Source organism: Zootoca vivipara, chromosome 7, assembly GCF_963506605.1.
Source record: "Zootoca vivipara chromosome 7, rZooViv1.1, whole genome shotgun sequence".
NCBI classification, from domain to species: Eukaryota; Metazoa; Chordata; class Lepidosauria; order Squamata; family Lacertidae; genus Zootoca; species Zootoca vivipara.
In genome coordinates, this window is record NC_083282.1 from 56,119,594 (window position 1) to 56,141,983 (window position 22,390).

Consider the following 22,390-nt stretch of genomic DNA (forward strand, 5'->3'; position numbering starts at 1 on the left):
TGGCTGGGTCTGATGGGAGTTGGGCTCCAGTATCATTTAGAGAGCTATAGGTTCCCCATCCCAGCTACAGACAGTTTCTAATGGCTTGTTCCTTCATGTTCCTGAAGCCCTTTTCTCTACTGATTAGTTTAATGGGAAAGGTGATTTGAGGGGGGGGGAGAGAAACAGTTCCTGTCTCTCATATTGTCTTCTACAAAACTTCTTGGTGGTCCTCCTGCTTTTTCTGCAGAGACTGAAACAATGAGAGGAAGACTTGGCAGAGAGTAGGATGTTCTGAAGGATCTGATTGCTTCATGTTCTTGTAACTCTTTTTTGTCTGTGGTAGGGGTGTAGGTTGCATACACTATGAAATGGTCACAGGACGCCCCATGTTCCCAGGATCGACCGTGAAAGAAGAACTGCATTTAATATTCAGGACATTGGGTGAGTCGTTTGTAATTCTCTATTTCTTGATGAGGACTGGAGAGGAGGGTGGAATGAATAGAAGAGTACAGAAAAAAATGTAGCCTTTAACAGCTACGTGTGAACTAGCAGGGTTATTTGGCTGGTGATAGAATGCATGGCCCCCAAAACAAATCTCTGTCAATGATGTTTTCATAATTTAAATATGCATCCAAGGTTTTTGTTTCATTTTGTTCTGATTTTGTTTAAGAGCCAAGTGTGGTGTAGTAGTCAGAGTGTTGGGCTAGGACCAGGGAGACCTGGGTTCAAATTCCCACTCAGCTATGAAGCTCACTGGATGACCCTGGTCAAATCACCTGACCAACCTCACAAGGTTGTCCTGGTGATAAAATGGGGAGGGGGAGAAGTATGTGAAACACCTTTAGCTCCTAGGAAAGGTGGGATATAAATGCCCAAAGTCCCAAGTTTCTTACCCAGCATTTTCAGTTTAAAAGGGTCTGAGACAGCAGGGCTGGAGAAGCCCAGTCAGATTACACAACAGTGGGCTAAATAAGCTCAGTGACTCAGCATCAGACATCCTCCTGTGTTCTAACAGCCCAACACTCCATTTGGTTTTTGAGTCTTTTAACAGCAAGTGTGTTTCTCAGCGTTCCTCTGCAGTGAAAAAGGCTTTGTGTATGTGGGTGGATGGATTTCCCTCCCTCTGTGTTCAGCTAAGGGTGAGATTTTCATGATTCTAAATTCTAAATGCCAGATATTGGATTCCATCTTGTGCAACACTCTGTGTGGATACAGTAAATGTGCAACTAAGCCTATTTCCTGCAGGAACCCCTACAGAAGAATCTTGGCCGGGCATCACATCCAATGAGGAATTCAAGGCATATAATTTCACACAGTATCGAGCCCAGCCATTGATAAACCATGCACCAAGGTAGGACAATGGCCTTAAAAGGCAGGGCAGACTTCTTAATGGGTTTCTGCTGCTGGAAAATACTAGGGGAAGGAAAGAACCAGTTCTTGTTGTTCACTGGATAAACATGCACACGAAACAAGCAAGGGTGACTATTAATTGTGTGGAATAGTATATTAATAATCTGCAGTGCAATCAACATGCAATCAACAGTTCTTCTTTTTCTCAGCATACACCATCCCCATCTCCTTTATTTTAGGGAAATCTTTGCCTGCATTGCCTGCATCCTCCTTTGTTTTGGTCTTTCTGGGGCTGCCACTAGGTGGCATCAGCATTCTGCAAGCAGCATCCATGCCCATCTTGTTGAGTTGCCTCTTCCCCAGGAAAGAACTTAAATTGCCAGCTGTGGACTAGTATTTTCTAGACGTTCCACAGCTTTTCTTCATATGTTCTGGTGTACTGCCCTTGACAATAGCCAATTGCCTGTAGAGTCTCCTAAGCTCCTTTCTTCTCTTGCAGACTGGACACAGAAGGAATCGACCTTTTGATGAGTCTCCTCCTGGTAGGTGGTTTCAGTTGCTGAGCCAGATACCAAAGATTCCATGCTTCATCCAACATGTACTTTGCTGCTGCAGCTGCTTATTGTCCAGGATGGTGGTGATGGCTCAGTACCAATTTTTGTGGTTCTCCCACTTAAAGGCTTAACAGGGAGTATCTAGGTGCACAAGGCAGAACTTCCCAATGACAGCTACAAATATTCTTCTAAGGGAATTGTTTCAAATGTCCATCTTCTTCTACGAGTCTTGATATTTCTGTCAAAGGCATCTTTGTGCCTGCTTCTTTTCAAGGGTATAAAAGGTTACATGGGGATGGTTTTTAAAAGCTTTAAGATACAGATTATGTCCCCTTTCTTAACTCATATAGACAATGGCTTGGAGTGCCGTAGATAAATGAATGAAGTGTCACATCAAAGTGTAGATCTCTTTGCCAGTCGAAACAAAATAAAAAAATTCCTTCCAGTAGTACCTTAGAGACCAGCTAAGTTTGTCATTGGTATGAGCTTTCGTGTGCATGCACACTTCTTCAGATACACTGAAACAGAAGTCACCAGACCCTTACATTATATACAGTATATAGTTACATGTCTTATCACAAAATACATTGTGTTTTCTCTCAATGTATACATTTCTAAATGTATTGTATCCTAAATTGGTGTGCATTTCGCGGTTCCTTTTTTTGGGCAGGGAATCATATTCCAAAATTTGAGCAGGTGCAGAATCATACTCACACACTCAAATGAGCACCTGGGCCCATGATTTAAATGCTCATACCTTCCTGTACATGGACACTTATGTCTAATCATACTTTGATCTGTGTATTGTCCTTAGCTTAAAATGAGGCTGATTAGCTTTAAAATGCTGACAGAACTAAATTCTCCTCCCCCTCCAGGTGAGAAACAAACCCAATTGGTAAGCAAAAGCCAAGGACAATTGCCAGGAGAATTCATAGCACAGAGACCTGGGAATAGTTGGGCAGCCCAGACCTCATCAAGTTAAAAAAACAGAAGACCCTGATCAAACCCATCAGACCATTTAAATTACCCCAATCTGGCTGGCGTCACTGAATCAGTTTCAGAGGCTCCCTCTAGGAGACAGGGAGCTGCCTGGTGTTATGATTGCTGGATCCATCAGATATCTAACTTCTCTGCCCACCCACAAGTTAGTTGTGGGGGGAGCCTACTGAGGGCACCTTGCCCTAGCCACCCTAGGGTCAGGCACTCACAGATCTATACTATGTCAATGCCTGTTATCTGTTAGGTCTGACTTACTGCCACTTCACAGACACAGAAATGACCAAAGTGGAAATTAGTATGTAAGCCAGTCCTCAGAAAAGGATTTGCTCAAGGAAATGCAAGATGTCTGGTCATTTTGGGGAACTGAGACAATGGTTCCTCCGTTCTTGACCTGAACGTTGATCTTTCCAAGCTTCCGTAATCGAAATCAATAGAACTCCAGAGCATTGTTGATTGTTCTGGTGGCTTGGCCCTCCCTCTCCTACCAAGATTCTTTTGCTCCTGTTCAAGCGCTCCTAGGAGAGGTATTGTTTTGCTCTGCGGCAGCTGCTTGACCTATCCTAGCTGAGCCAAAACGAAAGTACAAAGCGTACAGTTCCTCAGGTACAATTGTATTTATCTTGGTCAGTGGGATATGAAGTGGCAGGGAATATTTCATTCAGGTTTGGCCTTGAAAGCCAAGGAAGCTTTCTCCTCCCCTGCTCAACTTCGATTACTGGCCTTACTTTCCTGTATGTGCATATTTCAAAGGGGAAGCCTGCGTCATTGCCTATTCGTTCCATAATTATTGAGACCATTAAAGTTCAGTCATTCTTTCCAGGTGCATTACAGCTACACACAATGATAATGCAAACTCTACAATGAAGATCATATTTATCCTTCAAGGAGCTTACGATTACAATCTTCTGCACACTTACCTGGGAATAAGCCCCACTGAACGCAATGGGTCTTGCTTCTGAGTCCGCATGCATATGGCTGTGCTTTAAAGGAATGTTGTATAGCATCAGAACAACCTTGCAAAACAGGGTAGGCTGAAAGAGGTGGACTTGTCCAAGAGCACCCAATGCTTCCCACTTGCTTCCCTATGCTGTCTCTGTGTACAGGCAGGAAAGTATCATTGCCACACAACAAAAAATGCCACATATTATCCAGAAAGATAGAATGTGACTGCATGCAGCCTGGGCAGCAAAAAGAAAACATGCACGGCACAGCTGACAGGGGAGTTGAGTATTTTGCTGAATCAGTTGACCTCCATGAGCCACATAGCACCCATAGTGAGCTGCACAGGAATATAGGAGGGTTCAGGAATCAGGCATGCCTGCATACATACTCTCACACTCTGATAAGCACCTGGGCACATGAGATAAATGCCCATACTTGCATGCATATGGACGCTTATGTGTTAATCTTTCTGCGTCTCTCTTTTGCTAGTATGAAGCCAAAAGACGCATTTCTGCGGAATCTGCCCTGCGGCACCCTTACTTTACGGCACTCGGTGAACAAGTGCACCTCCTTCCTGAGAGTAAGTGTGTGACCATTGCTGCATGAAGCAGCTTTATTCTTCTCCCCTGCTTTGACTGTGCAGGTGACTCACTAAATCTAGTTCAAGGAGCACAGCCTGTTTTACTTATTGCTGGCTTAAAAGAAAGGGGATGGGGAGTTTGAGTGCAAGAAGAGAGATAATTCCCAGATAAGGAACTGCTGCCAGGATGAACCACCCCTGACAGATTTGGTAAAACCTAGTACAGTATTCTCTTTGCACAGACAACACTACTTGGAAAGATTAGAAGCAGTTCTAAGAGAGTCATACAGCATCAAGAACTTTACTGGAAACCTAAGGCTTATGCTGAGGCCTTTATTCCCTTCCCGCCACCCACACACACTGGTATACCAGACAGACATTCCATATCTCTCCTGCAATCATTGTTTTCTGTAATATAAAAATGAGGCTGCTGGCTGCTCTCCTATACGGTGGTACTGTACCTCGGGTTACAGGCGCTTCAGGTTACAGGCGCCGTTAACCCAGAAATAGTACCTCGGGCCCCATTAGCTAAAGTAGTATCTCAGGTTCAGAACAGTTTCAGGTTAAGAGCGGACCTCCAGAACAAATTAAGTTCTTAACCCGAGGTACCACTGTACACACTTACCTGAGAGCAATTCCTATTCAACTTAGTGGTCCTTGCTTCTAAGTAAATCTGCATAGGATCAGAATGGCAAGTGAACTGTGAGCAATACAGTCCATATCCTCTGCCCTTCATCTTCAACTAGGGGCACCTCTTCCTGTCTCTATGCTTCTGTCTCAGTTCTCCGCAGAAATTGTAATTTTGAGGTACCGTAATTCTCATCCCCTCTGTCCTTGTCTCCTCACCCACCCTTTTCCTCCAGCTGACTCCATCTTTTCTCTGAAAGAAATACAACTTCAAAAGGACCCTGGCTATCGAGGCTCAAGCTTCCAGCATTCTGGTAGGTACCTGATGCTTTTTTGGTCTTATTGTCTTGTGGGGTGGGAGATGAGCGAGTTTCAGGGCCTTTCAGAAACATGTTGTCTTCTGTGCTAGTGCACCACTCAGTCGTAAGTCTCCCAAGTGCAAAGCAGCCATGTCGCAACTTGATCTCATAGCACACTTCTCTGTGTCTGCTAAAGCATTATTGAAGCCTGATTTTGCTGCCACCTAGTTATAGCCATTGCAACCCAAAGTCCATCTTGTACGTTCCCTGGTGAGTTAGAAAAATGGAAAGGGGGAGGGTAGTGTCTATCAAATCTTTTGCCTGCTAATAGTAGGATCCCAGTAGGCCAAACTTCCTTCCCACTTGTTCTTATGACATTCCCTGGACCAATGATCTGACAGTGCTTCTTTACAATAGACAGTCCCACTCATATGTACACCTTGAATGGGAAGCTTTTAATGTTCCTGTTGCTGTTAAATGTGTCTTGCTGTGTGCACTTGTCCAATTCCCAAGTCCATTTGTTCTGAATGTAGCCTTAGTTATGGTGACAAAGTTGATCTATAAGCTTTATTCAGGTTCCTGGGCTCTTATTGGCTGGCTGTCCTTTTTTAAGACTGTTTGAAATACATATTTTAACCATTACCACTACTACTACTACTACATCCCACCCTTCTTGCAAGAGGCTCAGGGTGCTGGTGTACATGGTTCCTGCCCTCCCCCTCTTATTTTATCCTCACAACAAGGCATGAAGCCAGTGAGCCAGTATTTGCAGTATTAGCTCACGTACAGCACAGTATGGCCTAAATGCTTCTGAGCGATAAACTTCAATAAACGTTACAATGTCCAGAGCCGCTCTCTGGCACTTGCTGTGACTGTTGTGATCATTTAAATCATTATAAACCTTTAGAGGCTGAGGAAGAAGAAACTGAGCAGGTTTCTCTCACACACACTCTGTCTTATCCAAATATCCATCTTTACACAGCATCCCTCCTCGTGTGCAATTCAGCATGAGGCCCACACTTGAGGGTTCTGTGAGAAAAAAAGAATTGCAAAAATCAAAGAGGAAAGCCAGAAGTTTCAAATTTGGGTATTAGGATACATTGTGCAAATGTAGATTCCCCCCCCCACACACACACATTTATTTGATTTATGGGATCATGACTTCACATTTTGCCTCACCTTGGCATAGAAGCTATCAGCTCTCCCCCCCCCCCATCCTTTTCCCATGCTAGAGATTGTTAGAAAAAAAATGTTAATCAAATACTGTGTACATTTCTGGTCACTGTGTCTCTAAAAGGATATTGTGGAGCTGGAAAAGGAACAGAAAGGGTCCGCCACTCCTTTATGAAGAAAGGTTACAGTATTTGGGGCTTTTTAGTGTAGAAAAAAAAAGTCAAGTACCGGTATGTTTTATAAAGTTTTATAAAATTCTGTATAGTTTGCATAAAGTGGACAGAGAGACATATTTCTCTCCCTCTCATAATACTTGGTGATTATGGTCATCCAACTGAGTTGAATGGTGGGAGATTCAGGAGAGTCAAAAGGAAATACTTTTATGCACTGTGTACAATTAGTGGGGTTTGCAGCAGCCACAAGGTAAGGCTTTCAATGGTTATGAGTCATGGCAGCTATATGCTCCCCTCAGGACCTAGATGGCTCTGAAAACCAGGTGCTGGGGGAAATAGTGAGATAAATGTCTTGCTTGTGGGCTTCCCAAAGGCATACAGTCAGTCACTGTGGAAAACAGGGTGCTGGACTAGATAGGCCTTTGCTCTTCTTGTTCTCTTAAGTTCCTCGGGATTTAAAAGGGCACCTTGATCTGCCCTGGAACAATGTACCCCTAAAGAGAGGAATCTGCCTTATACTAGCTCGACTGCTTCAATTTGCAGAATTGGCACTACTGCAGGTGCCACATAATACTCATTCCGCATTTGTAAGAACTCAATCAGAACCTCCATCGCTCTGCCCAGACACTGAGGTCCAGCGCCAAGGGCCTTCTGGTGCTTCCCTCACTGCGAGAAGCCAAGTTACAGGGGACCAGGCAGAGGGCCTTCTCGGTAGTGGCACCCGCCCTGTGGAACGCCCTCCCACCAGATGTCAAAAAGAAAAACAAGTACCAGACTTTTAGAGGACATCTGAAGGCAGCCCTGTTTAGGGAAGCTTTTAGTCTTTAAGAAATTAGTGTATTTTAATATTTCTGTTGGAAGCTGCCCAGAGTAGCTGGGGAGGCCCAGCCAGATGGGCAGGGTATAAATAATAAATTATTATTATATTATTATTGTAGTGCAGGCATAGGCAAACTCAGCCTTCCAGATGTTTTGAGACTGCAATTCCCATCATCCCTGACCACTGTTCCTGTTAGCTAGGGATCATGGGAGTTGTAGGCCAAAACATCTGGAGGGCCGAGTTTGCCTATGCCTGGTTTAATAGCAGCAAAAACACTTTGGAACCCCCTGCATATTGATATCAAGCAGGCACTTTCACTGTATTCTTTTCAGAGCCTGCTAAATATATTCTTGTTCAGACAAGCCTTCTCAGATGCTTAGAAATGCTAGAGTGACTTTTAATCTGTTTTAGTATATTTTAACTGTTGTATGTTTTAAAGAATGGCTGCAATTTTTCTTGATCTCATTGTTTCTTTCTCTGTTTGTAAACTGCTTTGAGGGTTGTTGTTTTTTACAATCAAGCAATGCATAAATTTTAAGAAATACAGTGGTGCCTCGCTAGACGAATTTAATTCGTTCCACGGGTCTTTTCTTATAACGAAAAATTCGTCTAGCGAATCCCATAGGAATGCATTGAAATTTTATTTATTTATCTATTTTGCCCATAGGAACGCATTGATTGAATTTCAATGCATTCCTATGGGAAACCGCGATTCGCTAGACGAATTTTTCGTAAAATGAATTCGTCTAGCGAGGCAACCTCCGCTAGAAAAATCCTTTTGTTAAGCGGAAATTTTGTTAAGCAGGGCATTCGTTAAGCGAGGCACCACTGTAAATGAATGAATAGCTCGGCATTGCCTACACTGACTGGCAGCTGCTCTCCAGGTTTTCAGACAGGATTTTCTCCCAGTTCTACCTGGAGGTGCCAGGGATTGAACTTGGGATCTCCTGCATGCAAAGTCCTGTGGAACTACAACTCCAAGCCATGTGGGAAATCTATGGCAGAGAAGAAATTGCATTCTGAGTTCCACCTTAGCCACTTACAGCGTTGCTTAGTATCTTGAGCATGAATCCTCCTCTAAAACTGGAGAAATGTAATGAACAAGGCAACCTGTAGGAATCATCACATCCCTGTGACATAGCTGCGAAGTTTTCCCTTTTCTCGCGAGGAAGCCTATTCAGCATAAGGGAAAATCCCTTAAAAAAAGGGATAACTTGGCAGCTATGCCCTGTGATGATGTGGCTCTGTGAACAATGAAGCCTTTGATTGGTGAAGTGTCACAGACGGTCCATTATGCTAGACCATACCCCACAGGCCAAAGCTCAGGGGACAAAGGATTCCTTGCGAAGGTAGCCTGTGTGTTTGAACTGATAGTTCTGTTGTATGGTTTGGAAATTGCACTTACATCACCTTCTGTGCAAAGGGATCGAGCTACATTATGTTACAGTTATCCCTCAAAATGTGAGTCAGTGGACAATTGGAGATAAAACTGGGCTTGGGAGGCTGGTTCAGTGACCAAACCCCAAGATTGTGCCAGAGATCCCTGTGCAGAGGCTTTGTCCTTGCGTGCCTCAGTTCCCCCGTACGTTGCCGCCCTGTTCTGTGGAGGAAAACTCCTCTGTGAAATACCCTTTGCTGTGTAATCTTCCAAGGAACAGGCTTTGACCCATCGTTCTCAGACCTTTTTAACATTTCTCATTTCCCCCCAGCTCGAGGAAAGAACAGGCGGCAGAGCATCTTTTAAACCTGGTTTAACTCATTCATTGCATCACTGGGGAGATCAAAGCACTGAGAGGGGAGAGGACCACACAGATCCCATGGAGGCCACGCTCAGAACGATGAAGGCCGGTATCGACACAACCAAAGCTGCCCTGCATTACAAAGCTGCTGCATGACTGCTTTCCAGGATTCCACAACTTTCAGCAGTCCCCCACCCACAACACCCCAAAAAGACCTGGTGCCTGGCCCAGCCCCCATCCATCACACAACAGTTGGCATAATCCTACTCTCTGGATGGGGATCAAGCAATTAACTGCCCCCAGTATGTTTGCTGCTGCTTTAGAGAGAAACAACATGGAGGCAGCAAGCCAGGGCCAAGATCTCACTGCAGAATCAACACCTGCTTTGCTGTCATGATGAATGTGCAGAATTCCATTCTTTGTTTCTCTCCCCCCCTCCCCAAATCACCAGGCGACTCCTAGGACAACATGATGAGTATGATGTTAACAGCAGGAAAGCCCTTTGATCCAGTTTTATGCAGAGTTCTCTGGCTTTGAACTGAAAAGGAAACCTGTTTTCTTTTGAGTTGCTTCTGCTCTCTTTATCGGGAATGAATCTCAATTCCAAATGGTACAAACATTTAAGAGAGAGGATGGGAGTGGGGAGGCCTTTTGCTGGATTTTCTTTGCCCTCTCGCTCCCTGCCTCATTCTGTTTCCCCGTGTTTGTTTTCTGAACTGAAGCTGCTATACAAGGAATCATGATTTCTTAGATTTCTACCCAGTGTTTCTGAGAATCTCTCTGTAGCTCGTCCTGAGAATCATTCATCAGAAACCTAAATAAATAGGTGCACTTTCGCTACAAAAGAGATCCAGGATCCCAATAATCCAGGAATTGCAGAAAGAGCTGAGTCCCTATAAAATGTGTCACTGTAAAATGTGAAAGAACTCAAGCCATCTTTCCATTTGCTATTCCAGGTTTCTTTTGTGGATTCTGCCTTTGTGACCAGGGTTCAAAGATGTTCTATCCCTTTACTTTTTTGCCCATATCACCAGGGAAAGAAACCTAATTTAATAACCAGTAAATGTTTTCTAAGACCCTGGACACACATGCACACAAACTCAAATTCATGCATGTTTACTCAGAAGTATATCCTATTACAGTATATTAGTAGGGCTTCCTTCCAGGTAAGTGTGCAAAGGCCTGCAGCCATATGAACCCAGTGAAATCTATAGGACCTAAGTGTGGTCTTAGGTTCCAGAGCAGGCAGCTTGTTTTTGCTGCTTCAGGCAAGTCAAACAAGGCTCTTTGGGGAACATGTCTCCAAAAGGGCAGGTCAGTTCTGGCAATGTCTTGATTGTGAGCGTTAAAAAACAGAATCTGAACTTCTGTCACTTTTCCTTTATTGGTCTATTTTTATTCAAACCGTCAGCTAGCCACCAGCGGGGTGTGTGTGTAGACAGAAATGTCATGAGAAAATAGCACATCCTTATAATCAGATATGGTTTCTTGCCTGCCTGTTCTGAGGTCTTATCCTGATTATAAGATTCAATCGGTTCAGCCTCATGAGAGAAATAACCCCTCAGGGTTGCCAGTCATTAAAGGGAGAGATTTGATGGAGTGATATTTCTGAATACTGGCAGAACCACACAGGCATCGGTATGGTGCAGTAAACCAAGCACACAGCCGGACTTACCAAGAAGCAGGTTCCATAAGGAGCACCAGGTGAACTGCCTCCTCTCTTTATCTCTCTGTGATTTTTCTTTTATCAAATAAACTCCTGGCCAGGCAGGGTTTAGGAGAGAGAGATGGTGGCATTGCTGCCCTTTAAGTTGAAAACTTAGGTAAATAAGCTAGCATTGTAGTTCCCCTTCTTGAGGCGAGGTGTTTGGGACCAGGACCTGCAAATATTGCATGTATTTCTATCCAAGGCAAAGAATTGGGTGTCTAATACAAATCAATATGTGAAATTCAGCCTCTTCCCGCCTGCTGCTTTTTACCCAGCAATGCTGCAGGGACAGTGGAATCTACAACTGACAGAATTCCCCTTCTCTGCAACTCTTAAGGGCATGACTGGGTCTGGACTCAAGATAGAGCGATCCTATGACCTCTTGAGCCCTTCAGACTTCCCTTGCCTGTCCACGCCTTCCTGATAATAATGCACAACCCTTCCTACTGTGCTCTGTGTGATGTTTTACCCCAGACTTTCTTTTCTCATCCTATCTTCATGCTGTGTCACCTGCAGCTCTTGTTTCCTCAAGCCACTGCTTTTCAACCCACTTCCTGCTTTCATCCATTTGCTTTAACCATCCTTTCTCTTGGCCTGCCTGTGCAGCATTCCTCATAACATAGCTCCCTGATTGTGGCCACCTTGGGATTCATTCAAAATCCCTCTTGCAAGAAGCTGCTTGGTTTCTTGTGTCTTTTCCTCAGGCCTCCTTAAGCCCTTCAAGTTCCTGCTTCTTAGTTCACAGGCTACTTTGCACCCTTCCTTTAGCCACCTTCCTTGCCTCTGGATCCTCTGTTGTTTAAGATTTCCTACCTCCTGGGGCTTTACCCCACAAAGTTGTTCCTATCTCTATAGCTTCCATGCAGCCATAATCTTCAGCCAAACTGCCATCTTTCCCTTCCCTCACAGAAGTTGGACAGAAAATATTCTGACCACTTAGGTTTCCTGAACCTGCAGATAAACACATTTTACATTGACACACCATTTCAGCCAAACTGTTTGGAACAAATAGGGCCTCTCAAAATAAGGTGGTCCCTTCATATTCAGAGGATGCTTACATGTGCCAAAGTATTTTCATCTGTAGATTAAGAGGTAAATAAATGTTTAGAAGAAGTTTGACAGCCTGTCAAGGAGCTATGCACATGGACCTCCAAGATCTATGGGCTGCAGAGGGTAGTTGAGCCAGGTAATGTTGAGTTGGTCAGTTGGAGTGGGGGAAGAAAAATGGGCAGGAGAATTTGCCTGCTTGAGTTTCTTAAGAATATTATTGGGGTGGGGGGAGGCTAGGGTTAACTGAATGTATCCCATAAGTTTTTTTTTAAAAAAAAACCGCTCTTCAACATGCTGTATTCTTCTTTCTCACTTTCTCTCACTCAGATTCAGGGCTGGCAGCCAGCCTCAAAACTCCATCCTTAAAGCTCTGACTTTAAAGTTTTCAGGAGGGTGACACCTTCTCTGCCACTACAGTACTATAGTGGTCCTGTTCCAACCTAGAATGGGCCCTTTTCCCACCACGATGTTTTGTTACAGGTGCCTTGTAGATTTTGCAAGAGTAAACTGTAACTGGAGGCAGGGAATGATGTGCATTTCAGCCTGCAGAATGTGCTCTTGGAAATGCAGATTTCCATTTTTGAGTCGGGTCCTGCTGTTGCTTCCACATCCTGTGAGGCCCACTCATTTTGGTGGTGCTTCTTTATTAGTACCTCAGAGGTCGGATTATATATCAGGCCTTACGACTGCATATACATTTACAATTCAGAACTCTTTACATGCTTCTGTTTCTAAGTCTCAGCCTTCAGTCTTGTACTTGCTTACGTGAGAGTAAGCCTCATTGAACTCAGTGGGATTCATTTCTGAATAGACATGTGTAGGATTGCCCTATTAGTGTGGTGCAGGAAAAAGCAAAGCACTTCTCTAATCAATAGAAATAAATAACCAAGCACAGCTCACCAGCTTTTCTCTTCACCATATGCAAATGAAGCAAAGTTTGAATGTTTTTATGAAGTCGGGTTATTAGACTAATAACTATTAAGCATATGTCCCAATAAAAACTCTGTTGAGCTGAGCTCATAATGGTATTGTTTACCTCATTCCATGCTCAGATTGGGTGCTTCAAATAATTGACTGCATGCGAATGCTTAATAGTTACTTAGTATTGACTGAACTTTGCTGGCTATAGTGGCTCAATTGACAGTCCTATTTATGAGTTAACAGCTCAACTGCCAGTTTGATCCTCAGATGAAATTGCTCCCACAAGACACCGACTAAGCAAAGCATTTAATCGTATGCTAATGCTCAGCACCTAGGTTGCCTTATGGAGATCAGTACGCTAAGAATTAGGCTTGTGCCTAAGAACCTTGGTAGCTTGCTGTAATAAATCTCTTCCAATGTAATACGGTAGGATAATAATCCATATTTCTGCTTTAAAATAATGGGTTGGGGGCATATGTCCCTTTCCATAAAACTTACAAATAGATTCATACACCAAAAGCTGCCTTTGGTTTTTCTCTTGCCCTTACATACTAAAGCTTGATTCCTGTAATTCACTTGCACGGCAATCCTCAGCAGCCTTATAATGAAGTCCCAATGAGTTCAGTTTTGCTTCATCCCTATTGGGTTTGTGTTTAGGATTGCACCATATGAACAGATCTTTTGGCACAGTGTCCTCAATTTAAATGCCCACAGAACCTCAGCAGAACTTGTGCCTAGAACTTAATGCAATCTCATTGCAGCTGATGCAATGATGCATGTAACCTCCTCCTACAAAATGTGACCTGCTATAACTCTGTCTGCAAAGTCCTTGAACAGCAGGGAAAGGTTATCCTGGCATTTATATGCAATGATGCAAAGAGCTCCTGCTGAACTCCCTCTTGCCAGTCCGCTGTTAAAGACCTAGGAGTTTTGCTGGGGGGTGGGGGCCCACTGGCAATCCTACACAAAACTTGAAGGTACTGTATGTAGTTTTTCTGCAAGAGTGCAAACGTGTGTCACGATTCAGCAGAGGGAGTAATGCACAACTCTCTTTTGTTTCTACTGACCAAAAAAGAGAGAAAAGAAACAAAACAATATACTTTAAAACATGTAGAAGTTAAAATCACATGCTTTAAAAGTTCAATATTCACAGCTAACAAAGAATCCATTTAAACTACATGGTGATTCATAGCTACAGAGATTACATCTTATTCAGAATGTTCTTCTTCAATCAACAATAAATAAAAGATCTCTATCTTTAAGCATCCTAGATGTTGGTGCTGACCTTTAAAGCCCTAAACAGCCTTGGCCCAGTGTACCTAAAGGAGCATCTCCACCCGCATCATTCAACCTGGACACTGAGGTGCAGTGCCAAGGGCCTTCTGGTGGTTCCCTCACTGTGAGAAGCAAAGTTGCAGGGAACCAGGCAGAGGGCCTTCTCGGTAGTGGTGCCTACCCTGTGGAACGCCCTCCCATCAGATGTCAAAGAGAAAAACAACTATTTGACGTTTAGAAGACATCTGAAGGCAGCCCTGTTTAGGGAAGTTTTTAATTACTGAAGTTTTAATGTATTTTTAATCTTTTCTTGGGAGCCGCCCAGATGGGCAGAATATAAATAGTAAATATTATTATTATTATTATTAATAATAATAATAATAATAATAATTTTGCTTCAGCCTCACTGCCTGCAATTCTTGCATGGCCAAAACTTTGAGTGACTGTGGATTTGGGGCAGCCGGTCCAATTAATTTACACCTCCCTGGCTGTAAAAATACAACAAAAGGTAAATTTAAAAACCAAACTATTTCCTGCTCTTTCATGACATCCCAAATCTGCTACCTGAGGTAGCTGCCTCAGTCTGCCCAACACCAGCATTGGCCTCAGGAGAACTGGACAATGGTGGCTAACAAGTGATTTAATATAGCAGCAGGTTCTGTTTGATTGAAGACCTGTAAAGGCAAGGAGGAGCATGTGCCCAAATTGTGTAGCATGGAATGTGGTCGTTCTGTAACTCCACTGAGTACATGGTGAGCTACAGCATGCTGTAATAGAGAATCAGTACAATCTAAATCTTGCCATTCCCATTAACATAAATCCTTCACCTCTTGGCTCTGTTAGTACAGAGCAGATCCAGGGTCTGAAATGCAAGGAAATGTCTGAGCAAAAGACCAGAGCTGAAAAGTGGTTTCCTATGGCTATTAGGGAGAGCGGAATTAGGAACCTTCTCTGCAGCTGAAAGCCTGTTCCTGTAACTTGTTCCTCTGCCTACTATTGAATAATTTAGCCAGGTTTCCCCCACAGCTCCTTCCTGAAGGATTTCTCATTGTCAGGACACTTGTTATTTATTATGTCATGTCTGGCTATCGGTGTGGGTTTGAGATAACCCCTTTTGTTCCAGTGCAGTTCAATGGCTCTTTACTCCTATTCAACTAAGTGATAATTGTGTGCAAATATTTGGCTCTAGGCTGTGTGAGGCTTGATTTATAATCCCACTTTGCTTGCCCACTCATGTGGCTTGGCAGACTCAGTTCCAGTAGGTGGCTGTGTTTGTTTGTGTGCAGACCCACACACTGCCTGTATGACTTTTCCTTTTCCCTTGTGTCTGAGTAAGCACTTGCAAGTCAGTAAGTCTGCATAGGTACCGTATCATTCTAGCAGAGGCAGTAACAACACTGCGATGTTCCCTTTTGTAAAGTCACCTAGTTCCATGCTCTGATTGTTTATATGCGCTATCTCTATTCTCTTCATTGGAGATGACCAGACTGTTATTAGAGCGCTGTGGTAAGTGGCTGCCCTAATTATTTTGAGACATTCGACTCCTCTGTATACCCTACCTGTGTCCACTGCAAAGGAATCCAGCTACTTGGGCAACTTGTGGTTCTTCAGGTGTTGTTGATCTCCAACTTCCACCAGCCCCAGGCAGCATGGCCAATGCTCAGGGGTGATGGTACTTGTAGACCAGCAATGTCTGGAGGGTCAAAGCAGCCCCAGCCCTGAGCTGCAGTCCTATACATATTTTCTCTGTGTCTCTCTCTCCCTCTCTCTATATATATATTTCTTGTACTCATGCCAATTTTTCCTTTCCTTTCTCATACTGAAAAATTCAGTTCCTAATAATTACATTGTTTCAACAACAACAAAAACGTAATCTGAGGGAGCTAAATGGGATCCATTTTCCAACACAGAGCTTTGCCTTCTCCAGCTTCAATCTTGTACTTATATCTGAGGGTAAGACCTGTTGAACTCAAAGGGGCTTACTTCTGAGTTGACATGCATGGGATTACATGGCCAACTACCTTGCCTTCTCAGATCTTGGTGAGAAACTTGAAGTGGGGAAAATACATTATTAATGCATAATAGAAAATTTTGATTATGTTATTATTACATTTAAAACCTCCGATTATGTTATTATTACATTTAAAACCTCCAGGGAACTCAAAGTCACATGCATAGTTCCCTCTCTGCAGAGAGCTAGTGCATTGTAACGGTTAGAGTGTTGAACTATGACCTGGGAAACCTGGGTTCAAATCTCCAATCTGTCAGTTAACTTCTCCTCTGCCCTTTTATCCCCACAACACCCTTGCAAGTTAGGTTAGGCTGAGAGTGACTGGCCCAAGGTCACCTAGTGAGCTTCATGGCTGTGGCTGAGAGGGGATTTGAACTCAGTTCTCTTGAGTCCTAGTCAAACAATTTAACCATCATGCCATGCTGACTCTCTCCCTTTCCTCCAGCATATACTGGGAAACTCTTGCATATTTTCTCCACCCCATCACTTCATTTCATCCCTCTCCCTCCCCCCTCTCTCCCTCTCTCCCACCCTCTCATGCATTGCTTTCACTTAAAAAACAAAGCAAGACTTTGTTAGAACATGACCTTGAGGTGTGCTTTTTTATTTATTTTTAATTGTTTACTTATTTAATTTAACACAGATGTGAAGGCAGTACAGGCAAGCAGGCAAATAGCATGTGTTTCCAGCAGGTGCTAAGATCAGCTGATGGCAGATTAGGGCCCTGCAATGTCATGTTTTGAAGGTCCCCTTTGAAAACGCTTTCACTGTCCAACTCGGGCTCACTGGCACCTGCCTCGCGGTCTCTTTCTGAGCCCCAGCCTGTGGTCCTGCTTTCATAATTGCTGAGACCTGGGATGGGTTCACTTTTGGTCCTTTTCCTGCCCTTGTCTGGTTATGGGTATGAATCCACGTGGCCCATTTACAGTACCGTACATACTGCGTTTTAAGTACAAAATCAGTGCAAAAGAGTGATCTTTTCCCGATGAGACCAGGATGTGAAACAGATGCGGCTTTGGAAACCAATAGCCACAGGCTGATGCCTGATCCATACTACTCTGGCTGTGCCTGTATCTACCTTAGTTCCTGTGTTGTAGAGTAATATGTGGAATGTGCCCAGGTGCTCCCTTTCTTGTCTCTTGCTTACTGGTGCCCTGCAGCAAAGAGGCCCAAATGTAGCCCTAAGGTAAGAAACGCCTCCTTTGGCTTCTGCCTCACCCTCCACATCAAGTAGAGGAGGAAACTTGCGTATTCAAGACGGCACAATATATCCTACTGTGAACATTCTCTCGTGCGATTCATACTGAAAATACAGATAATATATTTAAGTGTATTGTTATTGTACAAACAAAAGACATGCTTAAAGGAGAGGTGATTGTATAAGATTTATTCCAAGTGAAGCAATGATGTTTTTAATGGAGAGTTTTGGAATAAATGGAAAAGTTACCAATATAAAAACTGTATTCATTTATCAGCACAGTGTCTGAGTGTTTTATAAAGAATGGGGGTGGGGGGTGGGTGTTTTGTATTGCAGACCTGACATGGATTATTGTGAATGTTGATCATTTTCTCACAGAGGCTTGTACTGCAAATATATCATAAATGCTACAAACACTGGAAATAAACTTTGCGGAGTACCAGGTTGTTCTGATCAGAGATTTTATTTTGGAAAATAGAAAGAATGATATGTCAATCTCTGAGTTGTTGTTTTTTTCCTTTAAACTGCAAATGCTGGCTGTTCCAAATCCCTCCCACATGGTGTGGATAGAATCATTTTTAAAAGGAAGGTGCATTTTATGATAATAAAACAGTTGCACAGCTTAAATTAAATTGACAGTTTAATGTATTTCTTTATGGTATTTATATGCCACATTTCAGGACAAAGCCTTCCTGAGGTGGCTTACAGAAAGGCACAGAGAGACGTCTCTGATACACATTGATGACATCTGTATCATCTGGACTCATGGAAGGGAGGCATTTGAGCAGTTCCACAAGGATTTCAATAAGCTTTACTCCAATATTGACCTATGCCTAGAACAGCCCACATAAGAGATTCACATAATGAGCATGAAAGCCACTACCTTATAGAGGAAGCTATGCTATGCATCCTTACATGCTTCCAGCTCCCACCACAAAACCCACTGTCTCCAGCCAAGCCATACAATGCAACCACATTTGTTCAGATTCATCAGCCAGTGACTCACAATGTAAGAATCCCCCAAAGTACAATACTTGCCCAGTAAATGGGGGAAACACCAGATCAACAATTTGTACCCAGGAACCATCAAATACAGGACAGACAGACTTAGAGAAGAAAACAACAGAATACCGTATGTCATGGTTTGCAACTAAAACCACTTAAGCATATTAGTGCTCTGCAACTTCTCTTGACCAATGACACTTTGCACAGGCCTTGGGTGGTGGGCTATACTCTCTCTCTCTCTCTCTCTCTCTCTCTCTCTCTCTCTCTCTCTCTCTCTCTCTCTCTCTCTCTCTCTCTCTCCCCTCAGCAGCAACAACAGACCACATAACAACGATGCAGACACAGGGACCAGCCCCTGTGGCATGCCCCAATGCCAACACTGTCCCTGTATCTGCTCTGGCAACATTATTAAAAGAACAAATGCCATCCACAACATTGAGCTCATTCACCTGTTTGTCTTCCAATTTGATATCTGCCAGCAATGCCTTTCTGCAGTCCATATAGGAAAAACAGGCCAATCTCTATACCAGGGGTGGGCAACTTCCAGCTCACAGGTATAATTAGGCCCAGCAGGCCATTTTGGCACAAGCCATGCCCACCTGCCATTCACCTGGTGTCAAGTGGCAGGCAAAAAGGTTGATTGGCCTGGGTCAACAGGGTGTACCATGCAGGCCTCTTTGCAAGCGGCAAAAATGCTTTGAAGTCCCCCAATTGGCACCTTCAAAGCATTATGCAAGGTTCTGTTGCTTAAAGTTCCAGGTCATTTTATGTTATTGTGATGTCAAGTGCTGGACCTGTCAAAATTTGCCCACTGGGCAGATCAGGTTCCCCACACTTGCTCTAGTCTACACAAAAGAATGACAATTTTAAAAAAAACCTGAAGTACCGTAGCAATTTTCGAAAGCTAGAGGGATAATATTTCAACCTCCCAGGGCACTCTGTGACATTAGAGTGACCTTCCTAAGGCAAAGGAGTTTCAATGGGAAACTCTCACTTGTGGTCTGAAGCAAGAAACAGGGAATTTTAGCACATTAAACATGTTAACTGGCTTACCAAGACCAGGATGTCTTTGTTATCAAAACCTGCTTTGTGAATTACCGGTTAATTGTGTTATTATCATTCTGCGCATTTTTCTGCAATTCACTTCCCTCTAATCCCACTGTTCACATTCCCCGCCCTAAACAAAAAACAAAAAACCACCAGGTATACTTGCAATTTAGGAGGACACTTCATGCATATGATGAAGTGGGCTGTAGTCGACCAAAGCTTATGCTGTTTGTGAGTCTTTATAGTGCAACAGGAGTTGCATGCTTACCCCCCCCCCCGGGCATATCCAGGATTTTTGTGGGGGGGGGAGGCAGCCCAAGTTGTTGAACTGCATCTGTCGGGAGGGCAGACTTCCGCTGGGGGGGGGTGGACCTCAGATAATTGAGTAATTTCAATGCTTTTCAATGTTATTTGTGGATATTGAATATTTGTGGATATTTGCAGCAGGCCCCCCCCCACGCTAACCCATGGTTTCCCCTATGAAAGTAGTAACATATAATTAGCCTCAGAGGCAGAACAGAATAACTGAGTGCCATACACAGAGCAGGAACATTATACTGTTTACAACTTGCAATGCTTCTAATGTGATGCAGCAGCTAAAAAAGCCAATGCGATTCTGGGCTGCATCAATAGGAGTATAGCATCTAGATCAAGGGAAGTAATAGTACCACTGTATTCTGCTCTGGTCAGACCTCACCTGGAGTACTGTGTCCAGTTCTGGGCACCACAGTTCAAGAAGGATACTGACAAGCTGGAACGTGTCCAGAGGAGGGCAACCAAAATGGTCAAAGGCCTGGAAACGATGCCTTATGAGAAACGGCTTAGGGAGCTGGGCATGTTTAGCCTGGAGAAGAGAAGGTTAAGGGGTGGTGGTGGTGATGATGATGATGATGATGATGATGATATTTTATTATTTATACTCCGCCCATCTGGCTGGGTTTGAACATGATAGCCATGTTCAAATATATTAAAGGATGCCATAATAGAGGAGGGAGAAAGGTTGTTTTCTGCTGCTCCAGAGAATCGGAGCAATGGATTCAAACTACAAGAAAGAAGATTCCACCTAAACATTAGGAAGAACTTCCTGACAGTAAGAGCTGTTCGGCAGTGGAATTTGCTGCCAAGGAGTGTGGTGGAGTCGCCTTCTTTGGAGGTCTTTAAGCAGAGACTTGACAGGCATATGTCAAGAATGCTTTGATGGTGTTTCCTGCTTGGCAGGGGGTTGGACTGGATGGCCCTTGTGGTCTCTTCCAACTCTATGATTCTATTATTCTAAACCTGCCCCCCCTTCCTTTTGTCCATTGGCATGTGTAATCCAGAAAACATGCACACCCCTTTAACATTTTTAGTCACTTCCAGCCTCTTTAGTTCTCTCCCTTTCCCCAAAAATGTCTCTGGGCCCCTCCTTCTCCTAGGCCTGCCTGCAGATAGGAGAGAAGGATTGCCGAAGGAATTGAGGGGAGTACAGAGTACAGAGAAAAGCAGAGAAGCTCCCAGTTAATTCAAAATGTTTAACAGCTCTCTGGCTTGCAGCACAGCAGTAAGAATCTGTTTTGACTGATAGCCCCTTAAAAATCTAAGCACTGTTCCGAAGTTAAGAAAAGAGAAACCTTGCCCACAGGCTCACAATCTAATAAAAAGAACCCCTATATATATTTGGGGGAAATTCGCTACCACTTACGTCCTGACATCCCTGCTGATGAACACCAATACAATTTTATAGGCGCTGTGTGCCATCAACAGAGAAGAAACCAATTTATTGGGCTTGTACTCACTCCATCATCTGTTGGTGTCATTGTGCCTGCTCTCCAAATACAGAAATGGGAACTAGCAATAGCTGTACTTGGCAATATGTTTCTCCTCTGGGACACTGCACACTACTGTGCAACAAGCCAATCACAAACTGGGGCCATCTGTTGGGAGACGCAGCTCAGCTTAGAAGAAGACTTGAAGCCCGGGAGAGAACCGTGCAAGACCAATAGGTGAAATACGAGCGCTGCATGTTATTATGCAATGGTTGAAGTTGCCACCAAAACTAATTAAAACAAAGTATGCAGTTTTGTCAAAAGCAGCGTAGTGCTTCATGTTTACAGTGCTCTCATTGAATCTGCTACATGAAGTGCACTAACTAGTATTTTTGACATCAAATGAAAAAGTATTAACAGATGCAAGTGGCTGAGATGGCTCAGTGCTGTGTGAACCCCACACAAGGGGGACCCAGACTGCATGCAATGCAACCCTAAGCATGTCAATTAATCAATGAGATTGATGGATTGGATCCAGACTAAGCAAAGGTCCCTATGGAAAAATAACAAGGTGAAAAGTTGGCCACAGCTAACTTTTGGCAGTTTTGGCAGTGTTGGTGTTGACCTTTAAAGCCCTAAATGGCCTTGGTCGTGTATACTTGAAGGACCTTTAAAGCCCTAAACAGCCTCGGTCCAGTATACCTGAAGGAGCATCTCCACCCCCACCGTTCAGCCCGGACACTGAGATCCAGCGCTGAGGGCCTTCTGGTGGTTCCCTCATTGCAAGAAGTGAGGTTACAGGGAACCAGACAGAGGGCCTTCTCGGTAGTGGCACCTGCCCTGTGGAATGCCCTTCCATCAGATGTCAAGGAAATAAGCAGTTATCCTGATTTTAAAAGACACCTGAAGACAGCCCTCTTTAGGGAAGCTTTTAATATTTAATGCTGTATTGTTTAAATATTCAATTGGGAGCCGCCCAGAGTGGCTGGGGAGACTCAACCAGATGGGCGGGGTATAAATAATAAATTATTATTATTATTATTATTATTATTATTATTATTATTATTATTATTATTATTAAAGTCCCATTGATTTCAATGGGAACAAAATAGCATAGTCTGGATCCAACCCAATAAAACTAGCTCCCAGTATGATTGCAGCCTTAGGCCCATCACTTTACCTGGTTTTAGAC

The 22,390-nt window shown here is 43.6% G+C and overlaps 1 protein-coding gene across 5 annotated transcripts in view; it reads left to right on the forward strand.

Moving 5' to 3' along the window:
* The window catches only part of CDK18 (cyclin dependent kinase 18), a 93,764-nt gene extending 78,822 nt beyond the window's left edge, over nt 1-14,942 (forward strand). For all 5 annotated transcript variants that reach the window (XM_060277100.1, XM_035121848.2, XM_060277101.1 and 2 more), the window contains 6 exons: nt 326-423; nt 1,228-1,333; nt 1,832-1,874; nt 4,317-4,407; nt 5,271-5,348; nt 9,209-14,942. In XM_060277100.1, coding sequence (XP_060133083.1) covers nt 326-423; nt 1,228-1,333; nt 1,832-1,874; nt 4,317-4,407; nt 5,271-5,348; nt 9,209-9,243 — 451 coding nt within the window. In that variant the 3' untranslated portion in view covers nt 9,244-14,942. The remainder of the gene's footprint in view (nt 1-325; nt 424-1,227; nt 1,334-1,831; nt 1,875-4,316; nt 4,408-5,270; nt 5,349-9,208) is intronic.
* The last annotated feature ends 7,448 nt before the right edge of the window (nt 14,943-22,390 follow it).